General features: G+C 34.2%; 1 protein-coding gene across 1 annotated transcript; it reads left to right on the top strand.

The window, feature by feature from the left end:
- The first annotated feature begins 10,400 nt into the window (after positions 1 to 10,400).
- LOC143621100 (uncharacterized) lies at positions 10,401 to 12,648 on the top strand. Its single transcript, XM_077092622.1, has 8 exons — positions 10,401 to 10,520; positions 10,623 to 10,691; positions 10,789 to 10,904; positions 11,004 to 11,058; positions 11,140 to 11,260; positions 11,359 to 11,397; positions 11,492 to 11,586; positions 12,547 to 12,648. The coding sequence occupies exons 1-8, from the start codon at positions 10,401 to 10,403 to the stop codon at positions 12,646 to 12,648; spliced, it is 717 nt and encodes a 238-aa protein (XP_076948737.1).
- Positions 12,649 to 16,782: the final 4,134 nt, after the last annotated feature.

Genomic DNA, 16,782 nt, shown 5'->3' with positions numbered 1-16,782 from the left:
TTGTTCAAGAGACAACCGATAAAATCGCCAAGATCCGTGATCATCTGCTGACTGCCAGAAGCCGACAGAAGAGTTACGCAGATCGCAGGCGAAAGCCTCTCGAATTTCAAGTTGGTGATCTTGTTCTCCTCAAAGTGTCGCCTTGGAAAGGTGTTGTCCGCTTTGGGAAGAAAGGTAAGCTTGCTCCTCGATATGTTGGTCCATTCAAGATTCTCGCGCGTGTGGGAAAAGTTGCCTACAGACTTGACCTGCCGCCCGCGCTCAGTAATGTGCATCCAACGTTCCATGTATCCAATCTCAAGAAGTGTTTAGCCGACGAGAACCTTCACATCCCACTTGATGAAGTTCAAGTTGATGAATCCATGCATTTCGTTGAGAAGCCTGTTGAGATTATGGATCGCGAGGTTAAGCAAACCAAGCGCAGTCGCATCCCTATCGTGAAAGTTCGCTGGGAGTCCAAGCGCGGAGCCGAGTTTACATGGGAAAGGGAATATCAAATGAAGATCAAGTACCCGCACCTGTTCTCTGCGCAGCCTACTTCGAGATAAATTTCGGGACGAAATTTCTTAAAGTAGGGGAGACTGTGACATCTGCCCCGATCCGACCCGACCCAGGTACCCGTTTCTCCGATCCGATCTCTTTCTTTTATGATTTAATATTTATTTATACTTATACTTTACTTTTAATAATAATAATATATTTTCCTTCCCGCCTCTTCCTCTCTTTTCCTTTCCGCCGTCCCGTCCCTCTTCTTCTCTCCGCCTTCTTTTCCCTCTTGTTGCCGTCCCGCCTCTTTCTCTCTCTTGTCGTCGTTCCGCCCTTACGCCTTGAACCTCCCTTTTCTCTTAACTCTTTGCTTGTCCTTTGTTTCTTCCCGCCTAAGGTTGTCTGCGCAGCTCCACGCGCCAGACTCATTACAAGGAAGCCTGCGCGAAGATCAGTTGTTCCTGCGATACGCGAGGCGAACTGTTCTCGCAACGCGCTAAGAATTGTAGTTCTTCTCGCAGCGCGCTAAGAACGGTAGTTCTTCCCGCGACGCGCTAAGAATTGTAGTTCTTCTCGCAGCGCGCTAAGAATGGTAGTTCTTCCCGCGACGCGCTAAGAATGGTAGTTCTTCCCGCGACGCGCTAAGAATGGTAGTTCTTCTCGCAGCGCGCTAAGAATGGTAATTCTTCCCGCGGCGCGCTAGGGATAATAGTTCTTCCCGCGGCGCGCTAAGGTTTGTCTTCTGTCAGCCTTCGCCCTCGCGCGTGCGCTCGATGCTTTCTCGCGCTATGTCTTGGGTCTTTTCTTCTGTTTAATCCAACCGTTGACTTTTGTGATGTCTTATCTTCTGTGCTGTTGACCTGACCTATCTTATGTCTGAAAAGTTACTTTCGGCGCAGCATGCGCACCAACCCCATTGGTTGATAGAAAAAGTGACTGACATTATCTTTTGAGATCTGCTTTTCCATGCTTGACCAGTACCTTTATCTGACCCGCCCATGCCTGTTTACTGTTACCTGTCAGCTTTTCCTTTGCCCCCTGCAGCTGCCATATCTTTTGATATCTTTTGCTTTTGGAATCTTTTACTTTTTGGAGATCTTTTCCCCTTTTCTAGGGATTGTGTTCCCTAGGGTTTCCCTATAAATAATAATGTTAATTTTCTTAACACTGCACACACAAATACTTATTATCTTTCTCTTCCTTGCTCTCTGCCGTTGATCCTCTGCCGTCTCCTTTCTCTTTGCCTTCGTCTTCTATCCTGTTTTGCCCTGCTTTTCCGGTAATATATATATTATATATAATAATTTACTTATTAATTATGCTAACTTATAATCAAGACTTAAAACAAATCATTAAAACAATAATCTTTAATTATAGGTTAACTTGTGCTTGTTTAAAGTTGGTTCTTGCTTTATCTTTCACCGCACCGTTTATCAAGTGAGTAATCTCGTACCTAATCCCTTTTATTTTTAATGTTTTGGGATGTTCATGTGTTCATACAAACTTAGAGTCTTAAATTTGTTTATGAACTTTAGTCTCGCAGAATCCCATGAGTTGAGGACGTTTACTTGGCTGTTTATTTGTATGTGTGTATCATTAACCGCTTTGTTCGGCCTATTCCGAAGTTTTCATGGATCCATTAGATGAACACGGGAGACCTATCGTTTACGGTTTTCTTTGTTTACACTTGCACAGATGTTTTCTTGTTTTTGTGCTCATTTGGGAGCACGGATTTAACTATGAACTATGATCTATTTAGGCTTGATCACAATCTGATTACACCCTTGTTAAACACCAGACATACACGTGTTGCGCGCAGATTTATTGTTATCTATGTATTGTATTAAACTTGATTTCTCACCAACACGCAAGTGTTTGACGTTTTATTTTAACACATGTTCAGGTTTGCTGTAGCTACTTTTGGAGCTTGTGGACACGTAGGACGTTTTTACTTTTGGACCTAGATTAAAATGTATCAAGACAAGTTATTGTTGTTCGAATATTTTGCCTTATAATATATTGATTAATGTTGATTTATGTTATCTTGTGTTTACGTTGCGCGTGCGTGAATGAATATATTTATTAAATATTGACACCCAATAGTGTCACGAGTAATGAAACAATATGTGGCGCCCCGATGTATAATCCGCCTTTGGTCGGGGTGTTACAGTACATGTGTACCCATGAGTGCTCCCTCCCCTCTCATAAAGAAAATTGTATTTTAGAGCAACCACAATGGGCTACAAAACCCAAGGTTTGAATCCATGTGGCAAGTGGCAAACCTTTTGGTCACAAATATCCTTGTTGTGAAGGTAGAAAATGTCATCAAAGTTTGCATGAAGTTTGTAGAAACAAACTAGGAACAATCTAGTGATGTGGTCATTTCTCTCACATACACACATATATATAACACATATATATATATACAACTTTAATATTTTTAATGGGGTTTGTGAAGGTTTGTTGTTGTGGAAGAAAATGAGGTTTTTGAGAAAAATTTGAAATATGATGTGACGATGACGTGGCGGTTTGTATGAATTTGTTGTTGTAGATGCTCTATAAATGAATAAGATGTCCTAGTTGTACCATATAACTAAGTTGGTAAAATAGAGAAGTTATTATATATATGGGATGGTTCAAGAGATAAATGAAATTACTGCGAGAAATGAATATGAGTCACTAGTTTTATTTTAGGTTATAAAAGCTTCAAGATTAATTAAGAAACTATAAATGCATCTCTCTCTTCAATTAATATATCTATTAAATTAATATAACTAATCAAATTACTATAATTGAAAAATATTTTGAATTCATTTATTTTCTATCCAAATTTTTATCCTACACAGGTACAATTTATCATACACAAGTACAATTTATTCATACGTTAAAATTTATTTTTATCCAAATTTCTTCCAACTCAATATATAAATATCCATAATCACATAGTTACATTGTGATAAATAATATAAAAAACTATTTTACATGTGTTACGTGTTAGCATTAAATATAAAAAAAAAACATACACAAAAAAATATAGCCTACACTTGTTCTGAGAATAAGAAAACATATAACATACACACAAAATTCATCATCAATAAAATATACACGCACACGAAAACATATAACCTACATATGAAAACTTTATCCTACACAAATGCAATTTATTCATACATTAAAAAAATTTTCTATTTAAACCAACTTTCTTCCAACTCAACTTATCAATATCCATCAACACGTGGTTACATTGTGAAGAATAATATAAAAACTTATCCTACACATGTTTGCATTAAATGTGAAATATACAACCTACACAATAACATATAACCCACACTTGTTCTAAAAGAAGAAAATATAACCTACACACGAAAAACATATAACCTACACACGTGTAGGATATGTGTATATTTGTGTAGTTTATATAATTGTTGATGTCGAATTTGATATGTAAATTGTATGCCTTTTTGTATGTTGTACGTTTTTATTGCTCAAAACAAGTGTATGTTATATAATTTTGTGTAGGTTGTATATTTATTGTTTATATTTAATGGACACATTTGTATGACATTTCTTTTTTATTATTTATGAAAACTAAATTAGTGTTTTTATCTTTTTAAATATTTTAGTTAAATTATGTAGATATATTAATTAAAGAGTATTTATTATAGTTATATTAGCTGTATTAATTGGAGAGAGAGTGTCTATTTATCGTTACATTTATATCTTTTTCATTTATGTTTAAACTTTTAAAACCTAAAATAAAACTAGTGACTTATATTCATTTCTCGCAGAATTTTATTTCTTTCTTGAACTTAAGCTTTTATATATATATATATATATATATATATATATATATATATATATATATATGAAAAAGAAAATAGTAGTTAACTCATAAAAGGTTACTATTTATAACATTGACCACTTATATTTATACACATTGCAAGGTAGTTAGAACTTCAATAAATAACAATATATTAAATAACAAAGAGAAAAGATCATTTTTACTTCTACCTTTTATTTTCGTTTCTATTAATATAAAGTGAACAACACTTATGGTACATGTCCTAGTGAAGGAACGACGGCGTCTTTGGTGACGCCAGGAATTATTGCTCACCACAACAACATGGCATAGCCATTGGCTATGATGAAAGACAAAAATATCATAGACGGTCGTTGTATGGTTGAGCAAAGGAGAAAGAAGAGGAACGGTTTAATGGTTTTGCCATAACGTTTGGTCCTAGTATAAGTTAAATGATAGGAAGAAATTTTTTTATAATTCTACTAAAAAAATCATGTAACTTCGAATTTAATATATTTTGACTCTCATGCAATTAATACTACATGAAACTTCAAAAGTCTTGTCATTTTTATTTGGTTGTTGGCTGATATGAAAAGATAAACATAACGGGTGTAAAATATCCAAATTAATAGACAATGCACATGATTGAGAGTTTGAGACATCATATTCTTGGGAAATTTGTCCTTTCTTTTTTTCCAAAATAATCAAAATACAATTTGTAAAATCTGTCTTCAATTCATATTTAATGCCTATATATGTACAGCTTTGAGTGTTGATCAATTTGAAATTTCATCAAAATCTGTTTAATGGTTTATTAATTTTTATTCTATGATAATATATGACACTCATAGTTCGTGTACGTTGAAGCCTTGAAGGCATAAATTCACGAGGAGTCGAGGACGGTCTTGATGATCTATAAACCTGAACATAGACTCACTGGCGAAGTTTCACTGAGGCCCGGGGTGGCCGCGCCCCCCTGTTCTTTTGCGCAGTAGTATAAATTTATCCGTTTTCGGCCGAAAAATTTTATACATAGTGTAAGTTTAGCCTTTCTCGACCGAAAATTTGAGCCGACCCCCTCGTTTGTGAATTTTTGTATAAATTTTGAGCCCCCGGTGCCTCAGTCCAAGCTTCGCCACTGCATAGACTTACTATAAATATTGAGGAACTCTTTAAATAGTTCAAAGACCATTGCCGATTGGCCTTGCTGACATCACTCAATGAATAACTTAGTGTATTTTTTTTATCAGAATCAATACTTTATGCATATATCATATAATCATATATGTATGTCATATGTATGAGAGAATAGAAATTTTGTAAGAATATAGAGAAAATTCCAATTTGCCTCCCTGTGATATATCGGTGGGAGATGGATTGACCACTGAAAAAGAATTTGCGCATTATGTAACAATGTATTTGTTAATTTTGTAATATGAGCCCCTGGTTGAGTGTATTGAGCCCATGGTTGAGGGTACTTTAGTAATTAGGCAAATAACAATAATAATAATAATATCTAATAATAATAATAATAATAATAACAATAGTAATAATAATAATACTAGAGCAGCTCATCATCATCATTATCATCATCTCAACCATCATCATCATCATCATCATCATCTTCTCAACTCTCTCATCCCTCCCCCGTCGCCACCGTCATCGTCCACCGGAAAACTTCCCACCACCAAACCCATAGGTTTTATACAAGAATTTGAACAAAAAAAGCATAGATCTAGATCTAAGGTGTGGATGAGATTTGAAAATAATTATGGTGATGCCACTTTGGTGAGCAAGAATGGTAGCGCATGGTGTTTGGTGAGTAGTGATGTGATGATGGAGGTTGAAAATGTGAAAAGGGACGAAATCCGATTTTCCGATAGCCGGTGGCCAGAATCCGATTTTCCGGCAGAAAGGCATGAGATGATGGCGGCTGTAATGTTTAATGACCGGAATACGATTTTCGGAGGCGGTGACAGCGATGGCGACGGGTTGCGGGTGAAGAAGATGGGTGGTGGTGATGAAGATGAAGATATGGTGTGGCAAAGGAATGGTGGTGACGGCGGCGGTGATGGGTTGTTGGTGAAGAAGATGAAAATGAATGATGAAGATGAAGATATGAGTTTGTGTTTGAATGATGATATTAATTTATGTGTTTGTATAAGATTTATGGGTTAGGGCTCTTAGACGGAGATGATGTTCTTGATTTTTTGGGTTTGTGTTTGTGTTAGGGTTCTTGATGTTCTTGACTTTCTGGGTTTATGTTCTTGATGTGTTTGAATTTTAATGATGAAGATGAAGATGAAGGGTATAATAGTCATTTAACCAATTATTAACCACTGCAGGGAGCATTCTGATCATAATAAATACTGCAGGGAGCCAAAAACCCCGCAGTAAACACAGGGGCGCAAAATGCACAAATTCTTTTTCAGTGGTCAATCCATCTCCCGCCGATATATCACAGGGAGGCAAATTGGAATTTTCTCAAGAATATATATACTCCACCAGCCCACAAAGGAGGGAAGATAGCCGAACTAGGATCGTTTGGAGCTAGAACATTTATAACACAACCCAGTTACACTACATGCATGACTTGATATGAAGTTAAACATATTAGTTTCGGGAGGATCGGGTTCACGTACGTCATAAACAATGCGACACATTGGCGATACCATTAAAAATGTATATAAAAATGTTCAACACTCTTAATCCGTTTATAGCAAACATAACACATTTAATGTATCATGCAAAATAGGTTAATATGTCGATGAGACATGTTTATGACCTGTTTATCAAAAACAACATGGTTTTATAAATAACTATATATAATAATTTAATTTTTTGTAACTTTTTTTTGATCGTGCTTGTTGTGTCTCATGTTTTAAAATTGTGTTTAGTGAATCATGTTAAACATGTCGCATCATTCGTGTCATTAACTGCTTATATTTTGTGTTGAACGCATCATGCCATTTGTGTTGCTTAACTAGTTATCTTTAATCATGTTAAACATTTCATGTCATCTAACCTATATATTATACATCTCCGTGTTGGTATCAAAGAAAATAGTGTTTAGTTAAACATCTCTTATTATGATTTACTAGTTATGTTTCTTGTCGTGTTAAATCCTTTTAACGCACAACGAATACGTTTTTCCATCTCTATTTGAATCATGGTCCATATAGGAATACCTCCCATGATTCACATCTTACTTGTTAATATCTTACAACTAAATTATACACCTAATACAAATATAAGTATAGTAATAAATAAATTGTATGGCACCAATTTGGTGGTTTAAACGGACTTCGCAACTGATTGGACTTCTTTATATGGCCCAAAACCCATTAAGCATTCTTAATATGAATTTTCATTTGTTCGAATTTGTGACCCTTTAGGCTTTTCCAACAATAATATAGAAAGCCAGATTTCATACCTCTTTGTATGGCTTCACAGTTACAATCACGGTCGTAAAATCCCAACTAGGCATTGATTAATCACCGACTAGCCCTGACTTATCCAACTTATCTTGGCTAAACCCTCTAATTCCCGTAATCCCGATTAATCTCTAGTACTCCACAGCCCGACCCAACGATTACTACAAGATTATAATAATATGTAGCTTACAAAATATTCTCCCGATAAAGCAAAACAAACTCCTTTAAAGCAACATTACATACATAGCTTATTGTAGAGTATCTAGCTTGTAGTACCTTAGAACTTCATTAATCCTGCAATGTCAATTTATTTCTACCCGTTAACTACATTGAACTAAAACCCTTCTTAATTTAGTAGTGTCACTCTTCTTTCAAATATCCTAAACCATTTTAACATTCTCTCTCCCATTTTTTTATATCGGTTAATAGTTACCGAATCAGCATATTTCAACCCGTATTCGAATTGGTCATTGGTATGTGAGGTTCAGCCGCAAGGTAAACTCAAACCAAGTAAGGGTACCCGAACCCCTCTTATATTGAATGCTTCGATGAATGTAGCACAGTGTATAATAATAAAGCCGTAACACAAAAAGCTAGATCCAATTATAATAAAGAGTCAGGTAAACAAATGACAAATCCGATCCTAGTGAAAACCACCACAAAATGATGAAGATTTATATATAGAAAGCGCATGCATATGCATGCAGAGGAAAGAGAGCAATAGATTAGGCGGGATTATAGAAACATTGTCTGGTTTTGATCAAAACAAAACATGTTCCTCAAGCTTCTGCTCCTGACGGTTGGGGTCTCTTTTCCCAAAGCTCAGACGCCTTCTACCTCTCCCCTAGAGGGCCCCACCACCATAACTTTTCTATTATCTTAAAGAATCTTTATCCCTTAATCTTTATAAGAGGTACAATTTATATATATACATACATATATATATATATATATATATAAAAGTTGCTATACGGGCTTGTTTCTTTTTTATAAATATTCAATCAAGAATGGATATGTATGAACCCTTGGCTTAAATAGGTATTGTTATTTTGAAAAATTGATTTTCTTTCAACTGTTTATGAATTTTGTTTCTTTTTGGGTAATAATTTATCAAGAATGGTTTCTTATGAATCTTTGGCTTAATCTTGATCTTAATATGTATTTTTTCATTTTCTTTGGTCAATTGTTAAGGGTTTTGTTTCTTTTTTGGTATTATTATTCAATGAATAATGGGTTTTTTATTAATCTTTGGCTTAATCTTTCGTAATGTTCCTATTGCATTTTGGTTTTCTTTGATCAATCATTGATGGGTATTGTTTCTTTTCGAGTAATGTAACTAATGTTCCATCAAGAATGATTTTTTTATGAATCTTCGGCTTGATCTTGATTTAATAAAAGATTGTTTTTTACAGATTTTGATTTTCTTTGATCAGCTGTTAATGGATCTTGTTTCCTTGTGCCTTTGAGGGTAAATCATAATTTTCTTTTAAATTTTGAGAACCCACATTGCATTTTCTATATTCTCCTTTTTAATTCGGTGATGAGGTTCAAACATATGTTTTCTTGATCTTTTGGTTCCAGTTTGATGAAATATGACTGCTTCGGTTAATTATCACACATTTGAGTAATTTTAAATGAATGCCTTGTGTATGCAGAATTCAGATGATTGGTCTGCACTGTCCTAATGAGTTCGTGTGGTTCTTCCTAAAGTGTTTTCGCTTCCAAGTACGCACTCATTTTTCATTCTTACGTTTTCAAAAACAATAATATGATCTTTTCTTAATGTTAATCTTTAAAACCATTCGTTGTTATGCGAAGCATTCATACATTTTACTTTTTGTATAAAACCAGGTTGATGAAGATGATTATCTTTGGATACACAACAAGACTAATATTTTGGAATGGTTACATAAGTATCTTACTAGAAAACCAGAATTAACTCAATGTATTGGTGAGTGAATGTTATTTTTAGACCTAGTCTCGCATTACTGTTTTGCTTCTCTATGTTGGTTACTAACCTTCAAGGGGTGGCGTAATGAGTCTCTCTAATAGATGTCCGAAGTTCGACTCCAGCTTCCACTGGCTTTCTGCCTATGCAAGCTGTATTTTATCTAATTCACTAGGGGTGGCCAAGTTGCTCATGAGTTACTCGAAATCGGCTAGCTAAAAGCTCAAATTGAGCCGAACTTAAACAAGCCAGGGCCTAAAAATAAGCTTATTTAATAACCAAGCATGATCATCACTTTTCGAGCTCGGGCCGGCTCGTGAGCCTATTATTTATGTCATTTTTGTTAAGTTAGTTGAATATATATAATTTGCATAACAATTATTATTAAGTATAAAACTACAATTAAAAACTATATATAAAATAGTTCAAAATGTATATAACGATTTAAAAAATATCAAACTAGCTATGCTCTTGCTTGAAAAAGCCTCTCACGAGCCGAGCTTGAGCTTTAAACATAGCGCTTGAAATGAGCTGAGCTCCAGTTCGAACTCTAGTTTAACGAGTTGAGCTTGAGCCAAGTCCAGCCTGGGCTCGGCTCGTTTACACCTCTAGTAATCACATTGGTTAGCAGGGTATTAATGCGATCCATGTGGTTCTCATGGAATCAATTACTTATAATAATAATAATAATAATTATTATTATTATTATTATTATTGTAATTTTTGCAAAATAATGGATTTAGCTACTGCTATGGTTGGTCCACGAACATGGATTGGAGGAATCTTTAGCCGCACAGGCCCCGCACATTCTGGAAGTAACAAACACGTTGATTCTAAACTCACCCCGGTTGAGGTTAGTTCTGCAAGTTTATTAAATATCAACAAAGCTAAACACACATGAGCACATTTTTGGACTAAAGATAGAAACTTGAATGGTAATTTCAAATCTGTACAGGAAGCAAGATATCAGAAGCTTCATGAACGTGCTGATGTACCTTATGATGAGACTCGTGTAGATCATCAGGTATTATACGCTTACTCTTCACTTCTATACTTTTTTTTAATCGTAAATGATGAAATCATTATTCATTGTTTGATGTAAACACATGTTTTATTGACAGAAAGCCCTTGCAGAACTGTGGAATTTAGCATATCCAAATGTTACACTTACAGGATTAATCTCTGAGCAATGGCTAGAAATGGGGTGGCAAGGAGTTAATCCGTCTACCGACTTTAGGTACATTCTACAGTCAGCACAAACCGCCATCGTGGCCACATATATTATTGGCTATGTTTGTTTGTTTGTATATAATGGTTTACTGTTTGTTTGTGGTAGGAGTTGTGGTTTTATTTCACTTGAGAATTTGTTGTTCTTTGCAAAAACATTTCCGGTATGCTTCCTTTAATCTCTGTTGATTTTCGATTTTTTTTTGTGTTTACACGTTACTAACTGATAAAGTTTCAAAATGAAGAATGCTTTTCGTAGGTTATTATTGAAACAACGCGGGAAAAGGGCGGCATGGGAATATCCTTTTGCTGTCGCGGGCATTAATGTTTCGTTTATGTTGATACAAATGTTGGAGTTATATCAAGGTGTGTAAAACAATTGAAATCCATCTTGTATAACATTTGTTTATTGTGTTTTAGTGACTTGATTATCATTTAATTTGTTGATATATTTTATCTTGCAGTGAAGCCTAGATGTATCAATTTTGTAAAAATATTGGGAGGTAATTATTAATCTTAAATTGTTTTGTATTTATACCTCTACATTTGTCAAAAGTATTCTAATGGATTCCTTGTTGTGCAAATAATTCATTGTAGAGGATGAAGAAGCCTTTGATGTTCTATATTGTATAGCTTTTGTGCTGATGGATGCTCAATGGATCGCTACGCATGCGTCTTACATAGAGTTCAATGTAATCCCCCCCCCCCTTTTCTCTCTCTCTCTCCACACACACGCACAAACATATCAGAAAAGTTCATTCCGAAAACTAAATTATGCGAGAACAAAAAGAACAAACTTAAATTGTTAGTTTTTCCTCAGTCGTATAACTACTTACGATTTGCACATAAGTAAGTTTTATAAATAAACGACATTTATTTATATATTTTTTAGAATATTAGAAGAAATGAATAATAAATAGCATTTCAACCATTTTCTTATTTTGTTTTTCCTGTCTCGCAAAAAATGCGCTTTGCCTACAGCCCTCGTATATATATAATATATATAGAGAGGGACATGTTCAAGAGGGAGCTAAAAAAAGTGAGGAACTATTTGACATGTAAAAAAATACTAGAAATTTAATTTTTACATAATCGTTTTAGAGCTTCTACGTATAAACACATGTAGAAGCCGTTTTCAAAAAACAAGTTGTTTATTTCCCAGTTAAAAAACAGTAAAAAGGAAATTTTTTTTTACAAAATTACTTTTTTTATTGGAATGTCTTCTATATGTATTTATAAACAAAAATCCTAAAAACTTTATGATAAAATTAATTTTGTGCATGTGAAATCAAACTTTATATTATTTTTTTACATGTAAAATGAAGAGTTCCCCGTTCCTCACTTTTTTGTGTTTCTTCTTGAACCTGCCCATATATATATATATATATAGAGAGAGAGAGAGAGAGAGAAATAGAGATGATTATTTTAGAACACTAAACTTTTTGAAAGAAAATGCAGAACAATTCTATACCATTAAAAATTTTCATTTATGGTCATGTTTTTTAATTTTCTGCAGTTATTGCGGTTCTCTACCTAAAATTGGTTTTGTAATAAATAAATGTGTCTCTGTGTGTGTGTACATATATATTAGATTCACACATTTACAATGTTGGACTAATCACCAGCCTCAACGGCTACTTATACGACATCAGGATGTTTTAAAAAATACGCGGACACAACTGGAGAGAGAACTTGCACTTGAGGACATCCAAAGAATACGTGATTTGCCCGCTTATAACCTTCTGCACAGTTAGTTGTTATAACTCGAACTATTGTACAGTTACGTTTGATATTCATTACCTTTGAACCCCATTTGTGATTATAGTCCAAGGTGATTATTGACTGTCCTAAGCCTTGATACATGCCCGCTTGATGCCAGAACCGTCTCGAAACGAAGTTAGATTCAGTTGTCTGCCTGTGGTTTGGTAGTTAAAACATGATGCTGGAGCTCAGTCAATTGTATGCTGCTGTTTGAGGGTGATTGTTCATAGATTAAGACTTGTTAGATTCTTGTTATCTTGTTGTTTCTTGCACTCTGTTCATACAAAGCTTCTGATTTTGATGGCTTTTATTTACTCTTTGGTTGATTGGTTAACATAATATTAATGAATTAATGCAAATGGTATCACCACTCACTAAACAATAACAACATGAAGAATTTTTAGCTATTGTTTTAAATACATAATATTTTGATATGATCACAATAATAATACATTTAAAACAAAGTATTATGATAAAAGATTTGAGTGAGCAACTGAGCATTTGATGGCCTTAATTGTGTGGCCAACTTTGATATAAAGTTACGGTTTATTTAATTAGTCTAATGTTTAGTTTAGAGTTGTTTATGTAATCATGTTTAGTCAAAAGGGTGGTTGGCAGTTACCATTAACCCTCGTCTGTTGGTTGGTTAGTTATATAAGCACCAACTGGTTATATAACCGCTATTCACTTTGTATGACATAGGGACGTCTATGTAAGAAGAGACAAGAGTGTATATGGCTCGGTTAATATAAGTTCGAGTTTAGGGTTTCATCCCTTCTTGTTCTTGTCATGTTACTAGAGTAGTTATATAATAATCTCCTGGGTCTTGTGGATCCTCTACTGGTCGTACCATTGCATTCAGTATTTAATCAAGAAATTCACTGGCGGTTATTGGGCTTCTACGAGAGAGGAATCGTGAAACTGAGTGGCGACATCAGAAGCGACAGAAAACGGTGATACTTGTGTGTGTAGGCAATGTTGTAAAAATATGCCTAAAAGGCCAAATACTCCCCGAGTAATTGCTGCAAGGTATGACACTGATGCAAGGGGCGTCTTTCAACTAAACATCAACAATTGTTGGAAAACATGGTTATTAATTTAGAGAATCTATACATAATCAAGTCCAAGCGGTTCAAGACCAAGTTAAAGAAGACTCAAACTTGGACTAACAATATGGGGTGAATGTTGACCTTAATTGTGTGATCAAGTTCGATTCTATGTTTAAGTTATTTATTTATTTAGTCTAAAGTCTAGTTTAAAATCATTTATGTAATTATGTTTAGTGGTAGTTGTGAAATTTTAACCGTGATAGGTGGTAATGGTGGTTACCGTTAACCACCATTAGTTGGTTGGTTGGTTATATATATAACCATCAATGTCAGAACCAGACCAAAGACGGCGGAACATACCGGGGCATAACGTATTGATTAGACAATATCTCAAAAGACACTAATTAAAACGACAATAATTACTTAGTTTCATTAACATTAAACAAATACACAAATTCAATAATCGCAACAATTACATCATGCTTTTGTATTTTCGATTAATATCCTAAGGTAAAACTAATTTCTTCGATCTTGAACAATGTAAATTACTTGTACCTGTAGCATGTATAAAAATAGAGTTTGTCAACACGAATGTTGGTGAGTATACATAAGTTTTAGTTGAGATTCATATAGATAAAAACCACAATTCATATGTTAATGTTGAGCATCACAATTCCTATGAAAATGTATACAACTAAATAGATGTGGGCCCGTTCCTATTGTTACAAAATCAATATACTTGGGAAAATGTATGATCATACTAGATGAGAATATATGAGGATAAGATAACAACCACCAAACATAAAATAAATACTTAAACACATAGAGCATAGTCATAGATATTGCAATCATCACACATAAACATATAACGAATTGTGTTTGTAATAGATGTAGAAATAAAACAAGGAATAAAATTGAATAAGGTATACATGCTACCCCAAAAATATTAAATATGAAAAGGGGGCATGTAAACTCACCTTAACAAGTGGAAATAAATGATGAGACGACGGTAAGAAAATAAGATAGAGTCCTCGGAATACGTCAACAAAAGTTCCTAAATATAAACGAAAAAATAATATAATAATAATACTTCTAACGGAATTTGGGTTTGATGAGTCTTAAGTAAAGTTTGTAAATATTTAGTTTAATTATCCATATTATTGTTATCATTATTATTGTTATTATTATTAATGTTTTCGTTATTGTTAGATATTTAAACAAGTGGAGTAAATATTATATATAATACAACAAAAAATAATTAACCGGCAATCTTTAATATGATTCGACTCTTTAAATATTATTATTAATACATTAATGATGTATAATATGAGAAAGTTGAATTTGTTTTAAATAGGGAACATGGTTCGGTTTATTAAGCAAAAGAAGTTATTGTCATTATACTTGTTATATATTAAGCAAAAGAAGTTATTGTCATTATACTTGTTATATGTATGCCATATATATATGTATATTACAAGGTTAATAAAAGCCCAAAAGTACGAGAACATTAAATCCGGAGTTCGTTTTGTGAAGAAAAAACATATTTAAGAATATATACATGTATTGTTATCATAATATTTGATTAAAAGTGAATACAATAAATAATAAAAATTAAAGCATCAAAACCGGACCTGGGGAATTCGAACTCGCGGCCCAGGCCGGTTCTAAACCTTAATGTAACATGCGCTGGCCATTAGGCCAGCGCTTTGACTTGTTCACTACACAAAACAGAAATTTATAAGCATAAGACTGGTTCTTATTCTTCCCCAATTAAAACCCTAGACTTTAAATCCGTTTAATAGACTATTGTTTGTTACAATTGTTTTAGGGTTAATGTTAATTGGCTAAAAATGATTTGAAATCATAAATTAATTACCGATGGTGGTCACGGCTTGAGGGTTTTCGGCGAGATAGGTTGTCACGGCTCTTGAATTGATCAATGAAGGTCTTAATGGCTTTGTGCGTTGCAATTAGGTTAGGGCAGGGCCGTCTCTTGGGTAAGCTAAATAAGGCGAAGGCTTTGGGCCTCTAGTTTTATAAGGCCTCAATCTAAAATATAGGTTTGTATATTGGTTTTCGAAAGTCGTTTTTTAATTAATAACTCAGTTATTAGCCACAAGTTTAGGAGGAAAGTCACGTACCCATTATCATTGCATATCATCCATATTCTATAATTCGTGGATACTCTTTATAGCTATACACAAGAAAAAAAGGCCTCATACTCTTTATAGCTATACACAAGAAAAAAGGCCTCAACATTTTAGTTAATTTTAGGCCTCCGAACACATTGAGCCGGCCCTGGGTTAGTATGGCACTGGTGTGAGGATGATGTGGGTGCGTTTAATTGTGTTTTGATGGTGTTTATATAGTGTCTTAGGAAATTGGTTAGCCGCGGTTCGTTTTCATTTGAATTAGCTGTCAAATCACTATGGTTTACTATAATTAGGTTTACGGTTAACGTGTTATGGGTCAAGGAAGGATTTGGAAAGATCAATTTTGCCCAAGATTGAGGAACAACCAAAGGATGGGGGGGGGGGGGGCTGCTGCTGACGGGAAGGAAGAGGGGAAAGAAAAACAAATAAATAATATTTATAGTTTGCATAATGGTCCTTGATGTTTGAGTGTGGAGACAGAAGTGGTAAAAACAAATGTTAGAGATGGTTTTCGTATTAGTATAACGATTTAATAATAAACAAAGTCAAAACCTAGTGTCGGGTATTAATTAATTATCAAAATGATTAATAAACTAATGATGAATAACGATAGTCCGGGTACTAATAATAGTGTAAAAAAATAATAATAAGTTGGTCGGGTTTTCGGGTTTGAAATTTGACGAATGTTACACCAAGTAGTTATATAACCGTTATTCATGTTACCTAAACAGGGATGCTAATGTAAATGGAGACGAGTGTATCTAGTGTGATTAATAGAAGTTCGTGTTTAGGGTTCATCCCTTCTTGTTGTTCTTGTTATGCTCTTGATTTGAATAGTTGTATAATGATCTTATGGGTCGTATACTCTTCTCACTCAATGCACAAATATCTTTTCTAAACGTTTGAAAAGAATTCATCGCACGCC

This window comes from Bidens hawaiensis, unplaced genomic scaffold (assembly GCF_021521415.1).
Source record: "Bidens hawaiensis isolate Kalapana, Puna unplaced genomic scaffold, B.hawaiensis_p1.1 tig00000326_1, whole genome shotgun sequence".
Classification (NCBI taxonomy): Eukaryota; Viridiplantae; Streptophyta; class Magnoliopsida; order Asterales; family Asteraceae; genus Bidens; species Bidens hawaiensis.
Note: the sequence above shows the minus strand (reverse complement) of the source record. Positions and strands in the feature narration are given on the sequence as shown.

Bases quoted from the DNA above. Each gene is read 5' to 3' on its own strand.
- LOC143621100 (XM_077092622.1), top strand. From the start codon at position 10,401: ATGGATTTAGCTACTGCTATGGTTGGTCCACGAACATGGATTGGAGGA. The intron at 10,521-10,622 runs GTTAGTTCTGCA...AAATCTGTACAG, and splicing joins CTAAACTCACCCCGGTTGAG to GAAGCAAGATATCAGAAGCT. The intron at 11,398-11,491 runs GTAATTATTAAT...AATTCATTGTAG, and splicing joins TTTTGTAAAAATATTGGGAG to AGGATGAAGAAGCCTTTGAT.